Below are 25,705 nucleotides of genomic sequence, written 5' to 3'. Positions count from 1 at the left end.
CCAGTTATTTTGTAACTAAATATCAATTAATACATGAAATTCTTTCGCCAAATTATCTGTTAAAACTTCCAAATTGTATAGATACCCAGTTATTTTGTAACTAAATATCAATTAATACATGAAATTCTTTCGCCAAATTATCTGTTAAAACTTCCAAATTGTATAGATACCCAGTTATTTTGTAACTAAATATCAATTAATACATGAAATTCTTTCGCTAAATTATCTGTTAAAACTTCCAAATTGTATAGATACCCAGTTATTTTGTAACTAAATATCAATTAATACATGAAATTCTTTCGCCAAATTATCTGTTAAAACTTCCAAATTGTATAGATACCCAGTTATTTTGTAACTAAATATCAATTAATACATGAAATTCTTTCGCCAAATTATCTGTTAAAACTTCCAAATTGTATAGATACCCAGTTATTTTGTAACTAAATATCAATTAATACATGAAATTCTTTCGCCAAATTATCTGTTAAAACTTCCAAATTTTATAGATACCCAGTTATTTTGTAACTAAATATCAATTAATACATGAAATTCTTTCGCTAAATTATCTGTTAAAACTTCCAAATTTTATAGATACCCAGTTATTTTGTAACTAAATATCAATTAATACATGAAATTCTTTCGCTAAATTATCTGTTAAAACTTCCAAATTGTATAGATACCCAGTTATTTTGTAACTAAATATCAATTAATACATGAAATTCTTTCGCCAAATTATCTGTTAAACTTCCAAATTGTATAGATACCCAGTTATTTTGTAACTAAATATCAATTAATACATGAAATTCTTTCGCCAAATTATCTGTTAAACTTCCAAATTGTATAGATACCCAGTTATTTTGTAACTAAATATCAATTAATACATGAAATTCTTTCACCAAATGAAAATAAAATTTGCTAATTATTTCAAAAATTCGCAATTTGCGAATTTGGCGAGTGCCAGAGCTAGCCCTGTCAGAGATGTGTGGGGACGATATGACGGTCTTGTCTTGGTGTTGTAACCCTCAGTTGGCCAGGTCGCGGTCGATCCAGAGCTAGCCCTGTCAGAGATGTGTGGGGACGATATGACGGTCTTGTCTTGGTGTTGTAACCCTCAGTTGGCCAGGTCGCGGTCGATCCAGAGCTAGCCCTGTCAGAGATGTGTGGGGACGATATGACGGTCTTGTCTTGGTGTTGTAACCCTCAGTTGGCCAGGTCGCGGTCGATCCAGAGCTAGCCCTGTCAGAGATGTGTGGGGACGATATGACGGTCTTGTCTTGGTGTTGTAACCCTCAGTTGGCCAGGTCGCGGTCGATCCAGAGCTAGCCCTGTCAGAGATGTGTGGGGACGATATGACGGTCTTGTCTTGGTGTTGTAACCCTCTGTTGGCCAGGTCGCGGTCGATCCAGAGTGGTCCCAGTTTGTTGTAAAAGAGTAAAAAGATCTCGGTATTGTTGAATGATGGCATCCAAGATGTTGTGCTATAGCGCGATTTGATAATCCAGCATCATGCATCCCAACTGCTCTTTTGCATTCTTGTGGTGTCAATATGGGCGTTGTCATAACGTTTTGTCACATAAAGCCACAGTAAACAATTACTGTGGCTTTTATAGGCAGTGATCTAAAGTATCACAATTTGCAGGCACAGTCTCATGTTGCAAGTTACTTTTTACAAATGAGACATTTGTTGCATTTTGGTCGCCATCTCAAGATTGTATGGTTTTATGGTTTACCGATAAAGTGCATTGTTGTAAAAGTGCATTATTTTGATGCCCTAATGGTAAATTCATAGGTAACAGCATTTACAGTTCAAACTATGTGTGTATTTTCATTTAAAACATATAATACTGACAAAGATACCATGGTGCATTTTCAATGGTGTTCAGTATACTTACAAAACAGACTTAAATGCAGCATTTGACAACTTTTTTCTCACTAGCCCAACATTGAATATCACTAGGCATGGGAATGTGGCTACCATAATCTAGAAGCTGTATCGTGGACTGCTTATCGTGATACAATCCTGTATTTTTGCAGCTCATACCTGGATTTGTCTCTGCAGCTTTGATCGTTTTGTCTGTTTCCTAAAAAAATTAATACATTAATTTTATATATAAACATGTGTGGTATTCATTATAAACATTATGTAAGAAACAAATACAGTTCTGCCAACAGACATCAATGCCATCACCACATTAAAACTTCCAACCAGCCCTCACACTAAAGTACATCTATGTCATCAATTTTACTTTATTTTTAAAGAAACCAACTCATCAAGGCACTAATATAGCCAGCAAAATGAGGAATTTATCGCAAAAAAAACTGCTCAAATCACCAAGTTATTAGCAGTCGCCATAGTATTTTGGACCTAATGCGATTTTAAAAACACAATCACACAACTGATGCCTTTTGATATAGCAGTCAGAATACATGTAACACGTTGTACATACACCATGACCATTGATATAGCAGTCAGAATAAATATAACACATGTTGTACATACACCATGACCATTGATATAGCACTATTAGCAGTCAGAATACATGTAACACATGTTGTACATACACCATGACCACTGATATCGCAGTCAGAATACATGTAACACATGTACATACACCATTACTGTTGATATAGCAGTCAGAATACATGTAACACATGTTGTACATACACCATGACCACTGATATCGCAGTCAGAATACATGTAACACATGTACATACACCATTACTGTTGATATAGCAGTCAGAATACATGTAACACATGTTGTACATACACCATGACTGTTGATATAGCAGTCAGAATACATGTAACACATGTTGTACATACACCATGACCATTGATATAGCAGTCAGAATACATGTAACACATGTGCATACACCAAGACTGTTGATATAGCAGTCAGAATACATGTAACACATGTTGTACATACACCATGACCATTGATATAGCAGTCAAAATACATTAACACATGTTGTACATACACCATGACTGTTGATATAGCAGTCAGAATACATGTAACACATGTTGTACATACACCATAACTGTTGATATAGCAGTCAGAATACATGTAACCCATGTACATACACCATGACTGTTGATATATGTCACAGAGAAGTGGATCCATGGAATAGGAAAATGCAAAACCGGTCCATTTTATGAAAACCTGTAAATGTTAAGTAGTTAAAAATGAAGCCACACCCAGTTCTCACTGATGAGCATGCAACTAACCTGGGGGTGGGGTTGTTGACGGAGATCGTGAAAATCCCGTCCTGGCTGGACCGGTCACTCTCGAAGCTCCGGTTCATCTTTCTTCGCTGCCTCCTGCCGACATTTGTCTGACCTCCACCCGTGGTCAAATGTCCATTCGATTCAGTCCTAATGTCAAAACTCTGACTTCGCTTTAATTGTGTGCGATCCTGGCCCTGCCCTCTCCCACGGCCTTGCCCTGTAACCAGCCCCCAGCCCCTCCCCTGACCCCGGCCCCTCCCCTGACCTCCTCTATTTAAAAATGGTATGTCATTCTGATACTGAAACAGATTCTGCTGGGATCCATATGACCTATTTAAAAATCCTCTCCCCCGCCCCCGTTGTCCTCCAGTATTTGTTCTTTGGTTGGTGGTTGTCTGAAAAAATACACAAATACATGCATAATATACACATTGGTGAATACTTATTGACTTTCATAACAATACAAGGACTGTCCAGGTTTAAGTTGAAAAATATATCTATATACATTTTAAAATTTACCCTTGTTATCACACAACAAAAACTCTTGACAATGCACATACATGTGTGATGGGTTTCATTCCAATAATGGGCACCATTCCCCAAAAGAATGTGAATGTAGTTAATTCAAATATAAAAATTATTACATAAAACTTTAAGACATATTTTGAAAATAATAAATAACATTTAACAAATACCCATTCCCTCCCCAATAGCATTTTGTAATACAAAATAGATATATTAATTAGAAAAAACATAAATATATATGTATAGTATGTGTTTCGACAACTTCCAACAAATTCATCATATATTGTCAGTTATTTTGTCCACGATAAACAAACCCAAAAAACAACAACAGACCATGCTCCTTTTCACTCAAACCGGAAACTCGTATTCTTTATTTAATTTTCTGTTTTCTGGATTCGGAAACAAAATCATAATTTAACGAAAGTCTTCAATCCATATTCCCCCCCTTGATATAAAATACCCTTTTTCATATCAACACTCAATATCTCTAATGCTATTTCGGTCCATTTATGTCTGCTATAACTATTTTACTAAAATATAAGTCAGTCCTTCATTACTTAAAACTATCAGCACTATATGTCCACACACTATACACAAACTGGAACTGTCAGTAAACATCACTATTTAGAAATGTCAGTCTTCTTCGACATCACATTCTAATGGACAAAGTTTGGTAATAGGTCTCAACAATACTTTATCCGCGGTTTGCACTTTTGCCACACGCACATGACCATCTGGCCCAGGAAAAACTTCTATGACTCGCCCTAAAGGCCACTGATCATGAGGAGTGTCTGTAGCCACTACTATCACAACATCACCTACACGAATGTCCCTTTCAGACGTGAACCACTTCTTCCGCAAATTCAAACTAGGTAGCCATTCTTTTAACCACCTTTTCCAGAAATGTTTAACAAGTTTCTGAACTCTTCTCCATCTTTTCCTAGGATGAAAATCACTCTTGTCAACGGATTCTGGAGCAAACTGTCCACCAATACAACCATGTAAAAAGTGATTAGGTGTCAACGGAATATTGTCATCTGGATGAGCACTTGATATGTTAGCCCGAGTACTCTGTAAGAGAGCTAGACGGACATTTGGACATAAATACGCTCTCATTACAGTCAGAGACCAACCTATGTATATTTTTGGCAATTCCTGACTACCAAACGGTAGGCAAAGATTCCCGCTTTAATACCACAACAATCCTATGTTTGACGTCAAATACCTTTACATCGATCATTTTCGAGTTAACTGATACAAAAAAATCCACATATTAATCACTAATACACATACTACAGAGAGAAACCCGAGCTTTGTAATTGTTGTGACGGGGTGTCACGAAGTGTAGCTGAATGTGGGTGCTGTCGGGTTTCTTTCTGTAGTATGTGTATTAGTGATTAATATGTGGATTTTTTTGTATCAGTTAACTCGAAAATGATCGATGTAAAGGTATTTGACGTTAAACATAGGATTGTTGTGGTATTAGAGCGGGAATCTTTGCCTACCGTTTGGTAGTCAGGAATTGCCAAAAATATACACAGGTTGGTCTCTGACTGTAATGAGAGCGTATTTATGTCCAAATGTCCGTCTAGCTCTCTTACAGTCAGAGTACTCGGGCTATTGATATGTCAACGGCCTCGAATTAATCAACGCTTCTGCTTTTGCAAATGCTGTCTCTAAATCTTCATTAGTTACATCAGCACTACTTAAAATTGCATATATCGCCCGTTTTGCAGGATTGAAATTCCACTGCATACTTCGATTTGCTGCAGATTGAAGCAATTTGTCTTCATCAAACTTATCAGCCAGCTCACGAAGTTCTTTTACAGCTCCTACAAAATTTGTTCCATTGTCGGACAACATCTTTTCCGGAACACCGCATCGACTTGTCATCCGATATACGGCATTTAGAAATGAATCAGTATCTAATCCATAAGCCATTTCAAGATGTACGCTCTCGATGACAAACATGTAAATAAGCAGAGATACCGCTTTTCTCTACGTTTTCCTCTGCCTTGAACGGTGATAAATCGTCCAGCAAAATCCACTGCACAATGACTGAATGCTCTAAGACTAAATCTGATATTAGGAAGAGGAGCCACCACTTGTCTTGCAGGTCTAGCTTTCCACCTTCGACATTCAGAACACTCTTTTTCCCACTCACGAATCTCTTCACCAGCTGATATTATCCAGAAACGACTTGACAAACTTGCTAGTGGCTGATTAGTTCCTGCAACATGATGCCCCTTTTCATGATGTTGTTTTACAATCAACTTTGTAACCAACTTTTTCGAGGCAATATAATTGGCATTCGAACATCATGCGGTAAAAAATGTGCAAATTTGAGACGTCCATTCATGCGAAGAACTCCATCTTCATCAATAAATGGTTGTAACCCAATTAGTTTACTTCTCAGAGGTAATATTTTCCCCTTTTTGAGGACTGAATACTCTTCAGGGAAAAACTCTTGTTGTGTCAAGATTATCTGACTAATTTTTGCATCTTCTATTTCATCTGGTTGCAACTCGCCATGCAATCTTTCATCTTTTGACATCTGGCAGTTTCTGATAAACCGACTAATCCAAGCGTGAACTCGTGTCAATGTTCTCCAACTTGAAAATTGTTTTGGATCTAATCTCCATTTCAGATAATTTTGATGACCAACAAATAAAGTCCTAAAAGGCATTTTCACCTCAATGTCAGAAGTCTTTATAGCAACTTGAAAATTCTTGTCTGGCCAGTTTTCTTCATTCAGTACAAGAAAGTCAGGACCTTCCCACCAGAAAGTTTCACTGATGAGCTTTGAAGCAGGTATTCCTCTAGAGAGCATGTCTGCGGGATTAGCTGCTGTTGGGACATGATGCCATTGTCTAGTTTCTGTCGAACTTTGAATTTCTCCAATTCGATTTGCTACGAAAGGTTTGAGGTTTCTGCTTCGACCACGAATCCACCAAAGCACATTCATACTGTCTGTCCACAACACTACTCGAGAAACCGGAATATCTAGAATTCTGCTAATTGCTAGTGACAACGTCAGTCCAAGAACAGCTGCAACTAATTCTAATCGAGATATACTCATTGCAGCAAGTGGAGAGACTCTTGTTTTTGCAGCTATCAATCGACACGAGACCTGTCCATCACTATATGTACTTCTGACATAAGCTACAGCACCATATGCGACTTCAGAAGCATTGACAAATGTATCCACAGTCCACGACACTATGTTTTTGTTCTGATTAAGACGAAGACATCGTGGTACCTCAATATTGACTAATTGACTAAGTTCACTAAACCACTGTTGAGCCTTTTCATTCAAATTGCTGGTCAATGAATCATCCCAATCTAAGCTCTCTATCCACATTTCCTGCATAAGTATCTTTGCTCTGATTGTGAATGGTCCCAGAAACCCCATAGGATCGAAAAGCCTTGCTATCTTACTCAGGAATTGACGTTTTGTCGGATCTGTATCGATATCTTGCCGAACCTTGAACATAAACACATCTTTCTGAGATGACCACAATACAGCTAAAGTCTTTGTTGATGGCAAGTGTCCCTCATCCAGATTGATTTCTGATGCTCTGTCCTTTTCAGGTACTTTTTCAAGCAACTTTACGGAATTCGAGAACCATTTTCTGGCATGCATTCCAGCTCGTCCCCACAAACTTGACAATTGATGATAGAGTTGTATTGCTGTATCCTCATCTGGTACACTATCCATACTATCATCCATGTAGGTATACTTCACAACTGTCTCAACAGCCATCGGAAACTGTTCTTTGTTTAACGTAGCATGTTCTTGAGTAACATACTGAGCTAAAAATGGCGACGAGTTAACTCCGAACACAACTCTTGTGAATTCGTATTCTTCGGGTGACTTCGTTTGATCAACATTCCGCCATAGAAATCGATGAAATTTCCTATCTTGTGGAGCTATTTCTATTCTCAGATACATTTCGGCTATGTCGCACACCAATGCAACTGGATGTTTACGAAACTGTAACAGTACATCAAAAAGTTCTCACTGTAATTTTGGTCCCTGATTAATCACACTGTTCAACGAAATGCCATCAACTTTTGCTGCAGCATCAAACACTATTCTTGTCTTTGTAGTAGCCTTGTCTGGACGCACCACAGGAAAATGAGGTAAATACCATTTTTGTTCTGGCTGTTTTTCTTCAGGTGGCACTTTTCTAATGTACCCTTTCAACTCGTACTGCTTTAGAGTTGCTTCATAATCATCTGCGATTGACTTCTCTTTTAACAGTTACTTTTCAGTATTATACAAACGACTGACCGCCATGCTGTAGCTATCTGGAAGAGTTGGCCTATTATCCTTCCATGGAATGGCAATTCGATACCTGTCATTTACGAATTCCAGTGAATTCTTTGCTTTCTGCAAAGCTGACCGATTCTCTGGACTGAGAACTTGTGTGTCATTTTGCTTCATTACTTCTTCTATTTCCCAGAACTTCAAAAGAACACTGTTTATATTTTCAACTACATTCTGCTTTTTAACACAAATAAATGTACTGTTGTAATTAGTTGTGTGACTGGTTGACAACAAACCTATAGTTCCAATACATGTCCAACCAAGGGGAGTTAAACGAGCGACAGGTTCTCCAGGTCTTCCACGCATGTCCTTATAAGAACAATGCAGATCAGCGTAATCACAACCTATCAAAATATCCACAAGTGGTCGCGGACCAATATCCGGAAATTCCAAACTGTTCAAATGAGCCCAACTTTTAGAATGTTTCTGCCAATCGACAACTTACCTGTAACTCTATTTGCTGTAAATGCATTCATTGTTGTCTTCAAAGAGTCATCTACACTTTCGATGCTAAAACTGACAGGAACTGGGCTAAATGTTTCTACTTGACCATTTATCACATTTATTTTCACCGTTTGCGAACTTCCCTGTAAACCCAGTTCTGCTGCGACGTCACTATTCAGATAACTCTTGGTACTTGCATCATCCAACAAAGCATTCACTGTCAACTTTTTGTGTCCATTTTTTAATACTACCGGAACTGTTCTCATATCAACGAACTTCACCGAATCTGAATCAACTGTGTTTGTTGTTTGAGACCTTTCTCTATACTGATCATTCTCCGTTTCATTATCTGTCAGTCCTGTGCTAATAATTGGATTGTCATTTACCGATACTGATGCACTATCACTACTGACTATTCTTCTTGTATGAGAATTTTCCATGGTCTGATGCAGAAGTCTGTTGTGTGTACTCTTACACCTGTTAATTCCACAGATCCTTGTCCGCTTACAATATTGTCCACGATGATCATCGCCTAAGCACTGAAAACATAGATTGTTATGTTTCGCAATGTCCCACCTATCCCGAATATTCCTATTTTTGAAACTGTCACATGCCCATACACCATGCGGCCCAGAACACACTTTGCACATTCTATAATTTTGTCTGGTATTTTCTGGTTTCTTGTCATTGCCAAAAAATTATTGTTGACCGGATTTCCTTTTAATCAGCACTTCGTATCTTGGTACGTCAGAAAATCCTCTAACAATCTCTGAAGCAACCGTTTCAAACTCAGCCTCTTGATTAATGAATTGCCGTAACGATTCAACAGACTCAATTTTTCTGTTTTCGAAAATCCATCTATTGTACTTAGCCAACATCCATCGGAAAGTTCATCATGACGGCCTGCATCTCTGAAATTTATAACTACAACATCCAAGAGGTCAGCAAACATTTCTAAATCCTTTGAATTTCCATCCCGCATGGGCTTGAAATTGTCTATTTCATCAAAATAAACTGCAATCTGTCTTCGTTCACCACCATATTTTCTTTCTAATCTTTCTTTTGCAGCTTCATATGCTAATGCAGAATGTCCCAAGTTTTCGATAACCTTGAGAGCCTAACCTGACAAATACTGACGAAGTTGAAGCAATTTGAACTCTGGTGTTGCTGGCGCTTGATCTACACAAGCAACAAATGCAGCTTTCCAATTGGCACAAGTCTTTTTATTACCGTCAAAAATGGGAATTGAAACTTTCTTCAACTGTCTTCACATATCTAGCCTGTGGACTAGAATTGGATTGATAACCAATTCTATAATTGTCTGTGTCAAGAGTTACATCTTGATGTGCTTAATTCATGGTCCATTTCTTCTTCAACTATTTTTATATTTTTATGAACTTTGTTTTCTGCATCCAACAATCTTGCTGTTACTATTTAACATTCGACTGTCCAACTCTTTTCTTATTTTATCTATTTCATCCTGTTCCTCTTTTACCTCTTTGCGCACCTGTTCAACATGTCTTTTTGCTTCCAACTCTTTCGAAACTGCAGAATTTATACTTGAGTTATCTGCCCTTTTATTATTCAAATATTCTTGAGCCAACTCATCAGCAACTGAAAACTCAGTTTCTAATTTATCCATTTCCTTACTAAGCTTTTTCATATTTTCTTCATCTTTATGCTGTTTATACACATCACACACAAAACTATCATGCTATCTAGTGTCCGTTCCTGAGCAGAAAATAACTCTTCACTTAATTCCCTAACCTGTGTCCTACTTGGCAAATCTTCGTCCATTAATCTCAACAACTTATTTCTAGTTTTTGTGAATAATGTTTTTGCCTTGGCCTTATTTTTCTTTAAATGAATAATCTTATCTGGATATTCATCATCGCTCAATTCTGCATTCAACTGTCCATCCTGCGAATTTATACTTGTCCGGTCCGTGTCCCAGTTTTCTGCCATTTTTCCGAATTCAAAAACGACCTTACTATTTGGGGATTTTTTGCAGCGAAAACGAATAATCTTCAGAAAATAACTTTTTCACAAGTTAAACCACGCTCTGCTACCAATGTTTCGACGACTTCCAACAAATTCATCATATATTGTCAGTTATTTTGTCCATGATAAACAAACCCAAAAAACAACAACAGACCATGCTCCTTTTCACTCAAACCGGAAACTCATATTCTTAATTTTTCTGGATTTGGAAACCGGAAACGAAATCATAATTTAACGAGTCTTCAATCCAGTATGACTCTTTTAAATTCTAACTTTGCTTAATAACTTAAAGATGTTTTTTTTTTTTAATGAAACTGAAACTTTTGTGTAAAAGGCCACTAAAAAGAAAACAAGTGTTTTGTTTAACGACACCACTAAAGCACACCAATTAATCATCAGCCACTGGTTGTCAAACATTTGATAAGTCTGACATAGTGTCCAAGAGATGAAAGCTGTTCATTTTTCCATTAGTAGCAAGGAATCTGCTATATGAATTTTTCCACATATACTATGGCTTTGATATACAGTCGTGGTGCACTGGCTGGAGTGAGAAATAGTCCAATGGGCCCACCGATGGGGATCGATCACAGATCGACCGCGCATCAAACGAGCGCCTTACCACTGGGCTACGTCCTGCTCAAATGATAACAAAGAAGCAAAACCAAAGAGGCAATTACCTGAATACCTCTCCTTTGATTGACAAGAGATTGTCGATTCTGCTGCTGTGTTAACAGGGCAACCCTCTGCTTGGCCTTTTGTAATGCTTCGATAGCCTTCTTACGCTTCTCCGCTAATGATATAGCTCCCTGCGAGGCAGTGCTTGTCCCCTGCTGAAAACAAACAGTGAAACAAATGCAATGTACATGTATACATGTATGAACATGTAAGTGTAAAGTCTTTTTACCAATACCTTCATTCTCTATAACATAATCTCTTAACTGTCCTTTCTAGTGTTATCAACTGGTAGTCCTAAAAAGAGTTTACCACACATTCCTAAACAAAAATAATAATAAGACAAACAAAATAGTAATGAAAATAATTGTAATAAACAATAAAGCAAAAATTGAAACCACGGTATATTAATGTTATAATTATAGAACTTTTTGCAGTGAAATTCACTATCCACGTTTTAGACGTTCTAAAACATTAAACAGCAGTCGCTTATTCATTTTAAAACTGATTTGGGACTTGTCCTGTGTTATCAACCATTTTTTTAAATACTTTTTCCATTAACTGTCCTTTTCCCCCAGATTTTCAAACATTTGTTTACCACCATCAACTTACACTCTACATGTATCACAATATTGGTGATGTGTCAATCTTCTTGACAATGTGGTATTTTAAGGTAAATGGGGGTAGGAAGGTGTTAAATCCATTTTTATTTCCATTACCTAACTAATAGTATACACAAAATGTATTTAACGACCCTTTTCAGGTCCGGAAGATATTAGAAAATTCTCAGACTTTCCACAAAATCTTATTTAACTAAAACTACTACACCAGGAAAATTTGCTTTTTAAAATTTAAATTAGTGATATTTCTGGACGTGATCAATTGCCAATTGATTAGTGAGTACTGTTTAAATGTTTTACAATGGTGTTGTGATCTCTGAAACTTGTGTAGTGAAATGCGACACGATACATATAATTTTTGTAACATTACACATTTACGAGTATAAAAGCAAAAGAAAACAAACACTTAAATCATGTAACTTTCAGTTTTTTGTTGTGTCATATGTTTGGTCTTTTGTCAAGTGTGATCCATCATCATTGTCCCATTTTCGCTTTTGCCCTCCCTCCCGGGGAAAAATAATTGAGCAAACTCATGGTTGGTATTTAAACCCACTATCAAAGTAATTAAATTTAAATGAGGGTACGACAGTGTGACACACGGTAATAGATGTTTCAGTGTATTTGGTAGTGGGTTATACATTTAGGGTCTACTATTTGTGTCGCCAGGAACGGTGATGCCAACTGCTCAAATATAGGGTATTATCCTGTGTCAGACTGATATCAAAAGAATATAACAGTGTCATCTAATCTGTTGTTAATTGATGAACACAAAAAGGTATTATCGTGTATCGGCAGCTGTGACACATTATCCAAACCGCTACACGTAATAGGCCAAGCCGAGTCATTGCCTGTGCGGTTACCATTAAATTAAATTGTTTTCCTGATTGCAAATAACCACATGTAAGCGAAGCGTTAAATTAGAAAACAATAGGTAAATAAAACAAACACTAAAATTCAAAGCATGACTGGTTTACTTTATTGAGATTAACCTGTCGTCGCAATTGGTGATTACCCAGTTCTTAGCCTAAAACATATGTGCAAGATTAACTACTATGTGACGTGTCCAACCAATCAAAACACGCATGTCATTAGACTTATTTCCTGTGCCAGAAACTTGAAAGGGAAAATTAACAATGCATGCTGTTAAGTGTGACGATGTAGAGATAGCATATTACAGCAGTTTGCAGAACTAGTTCAAGTGGATTATTATTATACACTGATTGTATTGTTGATATTATTCGATGACAAACGTAACAATCAAATTATTTTTTTAAAAATCAGAAAAAAGAAAAAAAGAAAAAACAACACACGATCGAGTGATGAGAGGGGGGCGGGGGGTTTTGCGTTTCTCACTAGCCAGAACTTAAAAACCACTAGCCACGGGCGTCGGGCTAGCGGATTTGTCAAACTCCGACATTGTGGAAGAAATATACACAGCAGGATGAATAGAGACTATCTATATAAATATATTACTCTATTCCATTGGATTTATCATTTTGTCTTTCTTTATTTAATTCTCTGTATGTGGGCTTTAGTTACTTGATACATATGCTTTCATAATTTTGGTGAAAACAAGACTTTTTTTTATTATTCTATCGACTGAATGGAGAAAAATCCACAGCATAACAGTAATGGGATATATTTTATTTATTTATAATGCTCATATTTTCCCAAATATTTTCGTCACATGTGGAAGAATTTTATTTTTTTATATCAACTTGAGTGTGCACAAATGACGGTGATAGGGGACCAAGGAATTTGTGTCACAGATGGCTGGAAAATGCGCCTGGAGGATCCTAAATTCCATTTTCTTTCTGGGGGAGGTGCCCGAGGACCCCTTCCCCATTGACTCCCGCATTCTAAAAGCTCAATTCCGTAGCGCCATACCCAAAAATGTCTTTCTGGCAGAAACCCTGCCAGGTCTGTATTTTGTTGTAACCTGTACCTGGGTTACCAGACACCTTGCTTATTCGATGCCCCGAGTCACCTGCTAATGTTTAGAATACTCTACCCAGCGTTTTATGGACTTACTGCCTGTGTGCGATTCAGTGGACTGACCCCCAAGGAAAGCCTCTGTAGTCTGCGGGCACCTCGCCCCCTACCTCTTCCTCCACGCCCCGTCTGGCTTTGACCCCCTGGTTGAAAACCACCTTTACGAAAACCTCGACCTTTCAGCTTGGGATCCTTGCCAAATATTTTCTGAGTTTTCTTTCGATCCATCTTAATGATGTCATCTGAAATATATACAGATGGTAATTATTTTTGTACATATGAATATTACACAAAGTTTAACTACATAAAATGAAAGAGGAATATACAAGGCTTCCCACTGTTTTAATTTCATTTATAAGGCTCTAAAATACATCTCAGAGATCCTAACTTTTCACATACTATTCCAAATCATTCCATCATGGTATTTCAAGCAGGCCATATCTTTTCTCTAATCATGTATATTAATTTTGAGACTTTTAGGTGATGCTGTTGGGCACTTTTACTGCTTGGGCCATACTGGGGAACCAGTAATGCTAATATAGTAGTATCAACAGCATTCAACATACTGTACATTTAGTATTATAAAAGTGTAGATACATGTAAATTCAAAAATCATGACTGGTACATGTATATCAAAAGCTGTGGTATGTGCTATCCTGTCTGTGGGATGGTGATGTACAGCTACCGTCAGATTAATTTAGTTTAACCTTCTGACTACTGCAGGTGAGGGCCCACCCCCACCCCCCTTTAAATTTAGCTTCTTTTTTTTTATAACATTTACATCTCGACTGAATGTAAAAGCTGTAACGAGACTAACGGATCGAGAGTTACAGTAACAGGCAAATAACCTTTGAATCATGCCCCCGAACCCCTACAGGGTGCAATTTGTTTTTAAAAAATTGATTAGCAACTATTGGAATTTGATTAGCACTTTAATAAAATGAGTAAACATGAATAAAACACATTCTTTTCAATAAAATTGCATATTTCTTATACATGTATCTGTATTGTGGGCTGCTTACCCCAAAATAAAACAAGTACAGAACAGTACATGTGAAGGGTCATCACTGTCACTTGTTTACAAGGCCGTATCCTCCGGAGGTCAAGGGGGCAGTTGCCTCCCCCCCTCCCCCTCCAAACACACACCCAGATAATCTCACTTTGGTGGGGTTTTTTTGGCTATATAGAAAATAGCATAGAAATGTCAGGGTTTAATTTTTATAGTACAACATATTTCTGAATAATATTTGTCAATGGTTATGCTAAGCAGCTTGATCATCTAACTTGTTCAAAGTGATTTTTTAGTCTTTCCTGAGTTGATTTGTATGTCTGATCCAAAGTGCGATTGAAGCCCGAGAAAAATTCCTCATTTGGCTCATCATTCCAACGTATTCGGTGTTAATTTTTGTTATGAAAATTGACAATTCTTAAACGATATATATACGTATTTTATTGGAACATTATTTGCCGAGGCAATTCGAAATTAAAAATGCCAAGCTGTTAATTAGTCGATAATACTGTATGTATACGCAAACATTTTCGCGATCAAGCTTTCATTTTACATTTTCACGATAGTTTTTGCCAATAATAAAATAAAAACGACCAATATCAACTGAACTCCTTTCAATGACAGTTTCACGTACGATATAATTATACTCGAGACATTCTCGCCATGCGGTCCGCGTGCCGTTAGTCTTGTCCGCATGTATGTCTGATAATACAAGATGCAGAAAACATGAAAAATCACAAACTAGACCAAATACTATTTATTAGTAGTATTCATAGGCTGCATTCAGGTTTACAAATAACGAAAGCCAGCCGTTTGTCGCTAATGTTTGCCAGACTGTTTTTTACGCAACAAGTTAAACCGAACGACCACTTCGACAACCAACCAAAATAATTAGCAGACATTTTGACTACTGGCTATCGCTGAACGCAGATCATGCATAGCATCGAGTGTCACTTGTAGTATAAAACCACGTGGCAGGTAATTTGACGATAAAAATAAAGTGCATGCGATGCGCTATGTGTTTTGTATCTATAGGCATTATTCAAAGCTAAATCAGAAATACGTTAACGCGTAATTAAATTTGCGGAGCTATCAGCATGTTCGCAATTTTCGCGGTATATTTAATTCGTGAACATAATATATTTGCGTGCACGGTAGGCTACAAGTTCAGTGTACAAGGTCATAGCTGCTTGCAAATTAGGTTACCATGATGACGTAGCAACTAGTACGTTACGTCACTGTTCTTGTTAAAACGTCAAACATCCTCCGCGTATTCCGACAGTATTTTCTATTTGAAATACTAACACACGCTAGAAGGTTGTACACTGAGATAAATTTTTAAAATGTTTATCATTGGCGAATCACGGAAAATCTACACCCCTAAGTGCGTTCTTCTCCCGCGATCTCAATTCAAAGATCAATTTGGTTACAAAAAAACATGCATCGCAAACTGCTAGTCATTGTTACAATATTGCATCACGATCGCGAGATTTTGGATCGCTTTTTGCGATGTGAACCCGGTCATTTTGCAGCCTGCCCTATATACCTCACGCCTTCAGTGCTCATTCAATTGGGCCCTCCAATAATGTCCACCATGCTACGGGCCTGCATTATGAATGCTTTAGGTTTCCATTTTTCAATGGAAAATACCATGGAATTGTTAGATAAAAAAGTGGTTTTCGACAAGTATTTTCGCTTGACAACCATGGCAGCATGTCGCTGTCATTTTCAGGGATTGATAGCCGACTGTAACAGCAAATTTGAAAATAAATTTGATTTACCAATGTTCAACGAATTTCACCAAATATTGGTATATGAATCGTAGTTTCTTTTTTTAAATTTTGGTCAGAAAACCACTGTTATCGGGAATAATGGACATAAATTGGACAAAATTTGGGCAACAAGTAGCCAAGTCAGTAAGTGAATTTGAGAAATGGACACATCAATATCATTATTCTGTAATCGCTTTATTAAATTTGAAACTGGCCCTGTTAAAAAGCAGCCACAACTTGTAGTTAATCGATAATAAATACGTACACTATTAACACGTCGTCACCCTGCATGGCCGGGTTCAATAAATAATATTGGACACACCATGGTAAGTGATGTGGACATTTCGAATGATGCGGAGAGCAAAGACTGATGTCAGGGATGAGGGAAGTTAGAGTTCACAGGGCCTTTAATTTTATCACCCATACACTTATGACCTACCTTCATGCCATTGATGTTGTATTGTAAAATAACAAACACACATTTCGCTTACCTAGAGACATATCAACTTTGTTAATAGTAGTAGCCATGTTGTTATAAATCGTCTTACAAACTCAATCAAAACACACTTCGAAACTTGTCAACTTGTTGTTGTAACAGATTGTTTTTATTACAGGCTAACATAATCCGCCTGCTGTCGTCTTCTAGCTTGGACATTCTACTTTAGAGAATATCTCAGTTCACGGGTGAAAAGTTAAAAGTTTGTTTTGTTTATTAATCATCGGCTATTGGATGTCAAACATTTGGTAACTTCGACATATAGTCTTAGAGAGGTAACCCAATACATTTTTTTTTCTCCATCAGGTCAAATCATAGGACAGGACAGGAAAATGTCTGTGGTGGGCGGAAGAGGGGGTCGCCTGCGCCAGGACAGGAAAATGTCTGTGGTGGGCGGAAGAGGGGGTCGGTCGCCTGCGCCAGGTCAGGAAAATGTCTGTGGTGGGCGGAAGAGGGGGTCGCCTGCGCCAGGGCAGGAAAATGTCTGTGGTGGGCGGAAGAGGGGGTCGCCTGCGCCAGGACTGGAAAATGTCTGTGGTGGGCGGAAGAGGGGGTCGCCTGCGCCAGGACAGGAAAATGTCTGGAGTGGGCGGAAGAGGGGATCGCCTGCGCCAGGTTCCGGTATTATGCAAGGGTTTGTTTTGGTGCTATTGTATTTGTATACCAATGTCCCGAAGGATTAAAGCCAATTAGAAAATTATAGGTTCACATGCCATACTGGTACATTAGTAAATAAGGCGTTCAAAAATCTGACACCTGCATATATAAGTGATTATTTCATACCATCATCAGGCTCAAATAAATATAATCTGAGATCAGCAACGCATAATAATCTTGCATTGCCAAAACCCAACATTGAATTGTATAAACACTCAGGATTCAGCTCTTCCAGTGTTGAAACATGGAATACAATCCCATATTCTATTTTACCTTCATTTAAAAGACAATGTTAAAAAAAATCATAACAACACTGGCTCTTGAAAATGTTGAGTAAAATCTTTACTCACAAGTCTGTACGTTTAAATTCTATTTATATCAAGTTGTGATAACATTTGTTTTTATATGTAAAAACAATCGTATTAATTATGTATGCATCATGAGTATTTACCTTATAGTTTCGATGCATTTAATGAAGGATATAATTATGTTGTGTTATTACACTGTTTATTTCATTATATGTAGAGTAATATATATATATATATATATTATCTCACTGCCCCCATTTCCTTTCTCTCCTTTGAATTCCATCTCATTTCTTCCCAATCTGGCAACTCCTCCTATCTTTCAACTTCTTTCGCTGTCCACCTCCACACCCCAGTCCTTGTCTCTCAAACCGCGACATGTGCTTGTCTCTTGTGGCTATCTGTGCCACACACCTACCATTCCCCATCAGCGTTTAATTGTGGGCTTAGTCTGACTACTTCGCGGAGTGTTCAGTAGTTACTTCTGGCATTGTTAAGAGGCACTATAACAACCTACAATGCACCCCTACTACCGGCGGTCGTTAGTGCCGTGGGTCAAGTTCAAGTTCAAGTTCTTTATTGCGTTAAGTTTTGCAACTTATCAGGATTATAACAATTAAATACAATATTATGTACAATAGTGCTGAACAAAGGTGGAGAATGACTTAAATGCTTACACATATATACCGACAAAAACAATCTATCTATACCTGAATATAAACAATCAGCAATATGGGTCACACAAATATTGATATATTACGTTGTTTGTAGTAATAGCATATCACTCATTGTGTTCGCCTGTAGTATTTGCCAAGGATATTTATCTCCTTATTGTTTGTAGTTGACAAGAGCTGTATTAGTTTAAAAGCACTGGGGTTCTTGCAGTAGTAATAAATATATTTCTTAACGTTTCGTATCATGGACACTGAAGAATAAAATGAAACTCGTCCTTAATCTCATTAATATTACATAATGTGCATAATCTTTGTGTTCTCTCGATATTTTTGTACCTACCAGCTTCAATATTTAGTCTATGTGCACAAATTCTCATTTTTGTTATTTCTTTTATATTACACATGTACGTGAATCAGTTGGCTTCGTCAGACCAGTTTTATTAGCGGCAGAGGACGAGGATGCCAGATGGGTGCAGGGAAATACACAGAGACTGCACCCGTGGAGGAAGTTGAGACATGTAGGCGATGGTGTGGACAGCTCGGAAGACAGAGTTGGAGGAAACTGACAGAAAGGGTCGAAACAAATTGAAAAAAAAAAGAAAGAAATGTTTTATTTAACGACGCACTCAACACATTTTATTTACGGTTATATGGCGTCAGACATATGGTTAAGGACCACACAGATTTTGAGAGGAAACCCGCTGTCGCCATTACATGGGCTACTCTTCCGATTAGCAGCAAGGGATCTTTTATTTGCGCTTCCCACAGGCAGGGTAGCACAAACCATGGCCTTTGTTGAACCAGTTATGGATCACTGGTCGGTGCAAGTGGTTTACACCTACCCATTGAGCCTCGCGGAGCACTCACTCAGGGTTTGGAGTCGGTATCTGGATTAAAAATCCCATGCCTCGACTGGGATCCGAACCCAGTACCTACCAGCCTGTAGACCGATGGCCTGCCACGACGCCACCGAGGCCGGTGAAACAAATTGAAATCGTGGGAGAAATTGGAAATTTTTTTTTAATTTTTTTAAAAATTTTATTAAGATAATGAGAATGCTAGGCAGAGGGTGATAGATGAGAAAGATGAATGAAAGTGTGTGCCAGCTTTGACGGGATTTGAACCACTGTTGTCAGCTTGATTGTCCAGCAGCTTATTCAAAAACCACGGAGCTCACTAAGTAATACTTTTTAATGCTTAATAGACAAGACCACCCGGGAGATTAGTGCACTACTATTTGTGTAAGAAAATATTTCAAATGAAGTTGTACGTGTCTAATATTAAATGATAGTGAAAGATAAATAAAGGTTGAAGGTAATGGTTCATCAAAACTGAAAATGGAGCTAACTGGTTTATTTGACTTAGTTGATCGAACGGTAGCTTCTTTTCGGCTTGGGTAGAGTGAGCCGGTAGTACTTTGTCAGACTCCCTCTAGTATCAAGGTATCTAGATATGATTTCAAACTCCTGATCTATGTGGGGGCGGGACGTAGCCCAGTGGTAAAGCGTTCGCTTGATGCGCGGTCGGTCTCGGATCGATCCCCGTCGGTGGACCCATTGGGCTATTTCTCGTTCCAGCCAGTGCTCCACAACTGGTGTAACAAAGGCCGTGGTATGTACTATCCTGCCTGTGGGATGGTGCATATAAAAGATCCCTTGCTGTTAATCGAAAAGAGTAGCCCATGAAGTGGCGGCAGCGGGTTTCCTCTCTCAATATCTGTGTGGTCCTTAACCATATGTCTGACGCCATATAACCGTAAATAAAATGTGCTGAGTGCGTCGTTAAATAAAACATTTCCTTCCTTCCTTCCCTATGTACAACAGAGGCCGAAATTGGTTGAAATTCTCCCCGAACATTCGATCCGGCAAGCTACAAATTCTGCCGGACCGAATCAAAACCCACCGGACCAAAAATGGTCAAAGAGTTCAAACGCCAAATACTTGCCGGTCCGACGGGCGGCATGGAAAAAAAATGGATATGGGCAGGTAAGTAGAAAAACTTGTAAAAATGGTCCTAAAATTAATTCTACGTAGTGGGACAACTAGGTATTCATCAACTACGAATTTCTACTTCCCGGCACTAGTTAATTGTCCCACTACATGTTTGTCGGGGTGCGTAGTCAAAAGGTAACGACAAGCTGATACTGTATCACCGTACAAATATTAATACTACGAATTCATATGGCAAGTTGCATTGTGGGTATTAATAATAAATAAAATAATAATAATAACTAATTAATATAAAATAAAATAATTAGTCCATTTGCTGAGACCCTAAATTTGACCAACTGGTACCATCCGAGAGCACCAAACGTAACTATGCTTTTTTGATAGGTGTATGGATCTGGATCTTAAAATACTTTTAATCATACAAATTGAAATACACTTGTCAACATTCACCAGCATTGCAATATCATTTTAATCCAAGACGGCCGTTACTGTAGCAGCTAGAACAAGAAAATTACAATATAGCATAAGCGTATGAGGCGGGGGGGGGGGGGGGGGGGGGGTCAGGCGGTGGCAACTGTACTGTACACACACACACACACACACCAGTGCTGGAGCAAATCCTTAAATTCGAGCAAAACTGATACAGATATTCAGGGAAAATGTGCTAACTTGATACCTTTTTAACCATGTATTTTCATCATTCTACTCTCAAAATTAGTTGTAATTCATGTAATAATGCGTAGTGGTTTGTTTACATCCCTATATATAGCTGTTTGGTGGTAATGCTAATACGAATAAATGTTGTTATCCAGATTCGGGCAAAAGCCAGCCTGCCCCTTACCAAAATGGGAGCCCGTACGCCTATGCAATATAGCGCATTTTACATCAACCAGGACGAGCTTTTTGTGTTAGCGATTTAAGTTTATGGGTCATGGAATTCATTTATAACGACCTCTTGCTAACTGAGATATTGTATCATTCTTCAGATCCAAGGTGACAATAAAAATAGCCGCCAAGAGTAAGAAACAGAAATATCTTACATTCGACAGATTTTCCCCAAATAATAATGTTACTTCAAATAATGGACTTTTTATGGGAAAAGAAATATTGAATCCAAGATTCCAAAATGGCTTTTCAGAAACAAAGAAATGACAACTTAATATGTTCAGCATCACCTAAAACATAATTTTGAAACCAACTGCTAAGTTTTAACGGTAAACCAATTCTTTTTTCTAAAAGAAACCGTCTACATATATAATTGGGTTATGGTCTGTGAAGTAGATACAGTTGTATAAATGGTCCTAAAATTAATGAAGTGGGACAACTAGATGTTTACCAGTTATGACTTTACTTCCGGTCACATCTCCCGCCCTATGGCGATGTTGATCGAAACAAAAGTGGTCGGGAGAGCATTATTTCGACTACTGTATAATGTGACATGCCACCCACTTGTTAATTATTTTAGCTTGCCATCAGTTTAAAGTGACAGACCATAGTTTTTTAAACACTAAGACATATTTTTGTTTACTAAATGAGCCGTTTATGATCACTGAAATGAAACAGTACTTTTATTGCGTCTGAGAAGTAAAGGTTATGGAGTCGAGTTCTAGTCTGTTTTGGGTGAGTGAGTGAAGACTTTTCCATGCTCCTATACCACTAAGGCTTCGAGCATGTCCACCCCTGGTTCGGTCTCTGGAGGCCAGGGACCCAATCCGGGACAGAAATTACTTAGGACAATTTTGAAATTAAGCCAATGGGGAATACGGATATTATATAATTAGTTTTTATTTGCGCAATTCCAAAAATAATAATTAACATAAAATATATAATCCATTTAATTTAAAACTTTGTCGCTAATTTAGAACGAGCATTTCAAAAATACAAATAGTACAAAAACTCTTTATTTTAGCCCTATTATTATTTAGCAGGAGGTTGATTAAGGGATGTTAAGCAGCCGCCACAGGGATTTTGCTTAGTAAGAAAAGCGGATTGATGAGGAGCACCAGTCGTATTGGGAACTTCAGCGTGGTCGGACTCGGGGGAAGATCCCGAGGGGGGGGGGAGGGGGGGGCAGTCCCCCGGACAAACCCACCCCACGGCCCAAACCGCCCACGCCCAAACGCCCAAACGCCCCAACATATTTCCGGAGGCATAAGAAGCAAAACGCTACATCATCCAGCAGACGCTGGCACCCCTCAATTTAGAAGACTAGAGGATGCAAACAGGGTATATTACCAACTTCCATCAACTAGGATAGGAGTCTGTTTTGGGTTTGTTTTTTTAAGGATTTTCCTGTTTCAACGTCACAGACACTTGTTTCACTCTGTTGTAACTTTATCCAGATGTATTACAGGTTTGTAGATTAACTAAACTTAGTGACCATTTTACTGGTTAAAACAAATGTCTGCGCCTTTAACTGTATATACGGTCTGTGAAGGGCAGGATAGGGTGTGGCATACATGTAATTAATAAACATTAATTTAGTATTGGAAATAGTTTTTAAATTAAATTATATATAATGATAGAATTTGAATTTGTTTTAATTTTGGAATCATTCTGTTTCGTGTTGTTTTGGAGTAGGCCTACCAACAGATCGTAACCAATTCATCCATAGTTCAATGGAATTAATTTTTCTTCATTCCCAGATCTTATCTGTAAGAACTGTCCCTGAACTGATCATTTTGGGTGGGGTGGAGTGGGGCAGACCTTCATTTTTGAAAAACCCAGGAGTGCTAAAAATCGCACTCCTCAAAATGCTTACGAGGGGAGTAGAAATGACACTCCTCAAAATGCAGAGGAGAGGAAAATCGCACTCCTCAAAATAATCAGAATTAGAGGTAAGAGACCGAGAGGAATTGCACCCATGAACACGATTAAGTTTGAGGAGTAATGATTTCTAAATTAAATATCTTAAGAGTTAATGTTTTGTGTTTTCAAAATAAATATCTTGATTTAACTAATATGATAGTTGTTCTCAAAGATGAAGGAATGGGCCATTGCAGTCTTTCACAAGAAAAAGAAACACCATGAACACAACATTTATCGATCTTTTATATATTATATGCATATTATGTTGCATTAAAATTCTGAATCATGATAATCTGTTGACTATTTATGAATAAAGAATTGAAACTGATTTGTTTGTGTTTATTCTGTTTTATTTAAAACAAGTACAATAATTTTAATCTTCATCGCAGAATGATATGATTTTTCCATGGACACAAACCTGTGAACTGAATGTGAATTGGCATTATAACAACTATGGTATTGTTATTAAGAATTCTAACTGTAAAATATCTAATAAAACACTCACAAAAATAACGTCAGTAGGCCTATTTGTAAATCATTTAAACTAAAAAGAAATTAAAAGTGTAACAACCGCATGGCACAGGGTTATCACATTTATCATGATATCATAATATACGTCATGTACCTTCAAATTCTCTACTTAAAAATGATGATAATAATAATGTCATAACAGAGATAATGTCAACATCTATTGTTTTCTACCCAAATATATCTTACTACAATTTTTATAAATATATATTTTTACAAACAGGATTAACTTTAATTATCGGTGTACTGTAGTTAACACGTCATTTATTATACTACTAACTCGAATCATAGCAACCCATAAAAAACAAAAAACAAAACAAAACAAAACAAACAACAACAAACAAATACAAAACATAACCTCCCTAATGTAAATTTAATTTTAAAATATACATGCTTTACACTTGGTAAATTCGAATTACTGACTTGAAATTAAATCGGTGTATGTTTGTTTCAGGGTCCCGTCAACCTATCACATGTACTAGAAATCTGACTCTACCAAGGGCAATGTCCTTTGCTTTAAATCACATGGCAGTATCGTGAAACAGAAAGTAGAAATGTCTACGAGTACATCGCTATGTTATTAACGAAAACAAAACCTGCTTTACTAAATTACGTTTTTGTTTGTGTACGCGTTTACTGTGATATCAACATGTATAAACATTATACATTAAACATTATATATATTGGACAACGCACCTATTATTTTTCCTGTACGTGATCAAAACGACGACAGTATAAATACATTTCGCGATCATTACCTGCATTGTACGAAATTAAACAAACAAAACCGACGAGATCTTAATAAGATAGGTAGATAGATAACAATTTAACGTGTCCATATACCACTAGGGTTTCGAACACGCCCATCCAGAGTCCGACCTCCAATAAGATCGGTGGCCTGACTCGGGATGAGGGGAGGATAGAGTTGCAAATGGGCAGAATTTTGAAAATAGCTATTAGTAAAAAAACAGTTAATAGAATTTAAAAAAAGAAGAAAAAAAAAGAAAAAAAGTTACAAGCCAAAATTAAAAGAATGGACTGCTCGGCCGAATATTTATATAATTTGGAGCATTTTAGATGGACGGTCCAAATATAAATAAGAGAAAGAAGAGAGGATCGGACTATTTAATAATATTAATATTAAAAAAAGAGAATAATTTCGACATATAATTTTGAACGGAGGTCTAAAAGTTTAAAGTCCGATCTATATGGTCCGGGCCCGGGGGGAGGGGGAGTTTAAGGTGGGCGGAATTTGGAATACGAATTTAGTAGTTAGGTCAAAGACCTAAAGCCAAAATGAGCTCATTCATACAACTCATGTCTGGACACAAATTTAAGTCCAAAGAACAAAACTAGAGTGCACGACCGAAAGGGTTTTAAGGTGATTTGAGCAATTTACACGGGCTGCCAAAATAAAGTGCGTCGGACTGTTTACAAAAAAATAAAAAATAAAAAAATAAAAAAATATTTAAAGTCCAACTAAGCCCTTGGAATGGTTGGCGACTACGGGGACAAGATGAAGTGCTTGGCGTTGAACTGTGGCACGTTTCCTCCAACGGTGGGCTAGCAAGGTCTTAGCTAGCTCGACGTAATGGGCGCCGGCAATGATTTTCAGTACTCTGTGGATGGTGTAGTTGTCAATGTCTTCGAAGAGTATTCCCTGTCTGTAGAGATCATCTCGGCGCGACGTCACCACAAGT

At 37.6% G+C, this 25,705-nt stretch overlaps 1 protein-coding gene across 2 annotated transcripts in view; it reads right to left on the bottom strand.

Moving 5' to 3' along the window:
• The window catches only part of LOC121374299, a 31,766-nt gene extending 14,588 nt beyond the window's left edge, over positions 1–17,178 (bottom strand). For both annotated transcript variants that reach the window (XM_041501359.1, XM_041501350.1), the window contains exons 1-5: positions 17,080–17,178; positions 13,847–14,049; positions 11,201–11,353; positions 3,224–3,618; positions 2,042–2,081 (exon numbers count right to left, since the gene is read on the bottom strand). In XM_041501359.1, coding sequence (XP_041357293.1) covers positions 2,042–2,081; positions 3,224–3,618; positions 11,201–11,353; positions 13,847–14,049; positions 17,080–17,116 — 828 coding nt within the window. In that variant the 5' untranslated portion in view covers positions 17,117–17,178. The remainder of the gene's footprint in view (positions 1–2,041; positions 2,082–3,223; positions 3,619–11,200; positions 11,354–13,846; positions 14,050–17,079) is intronic.
• Between the last annotated feature and the right edge of the window lie 8,527 nt (positions 17,179–25,705).

The sequence above is a fragment of the Gigantopelta aegis genome, chromosome 1 (assembly GCF_016097555.1).
Source record: "Gigantopelta aegis isolate Gae_Host chromosome 1, Gae_host_genome, whole genome shotgun sequence".
Classification (NCBI taxonomy): domain Eukaryota; kingdom Metazoa; phylum Mollusca; class Gastropoda; order Neomphalida; family Peltospiridae; genus Gigantopelta; species Gigantopelta aegis.
This window is presented reverse-complemented; position numbering and strand designations above follow the sequence as displayed.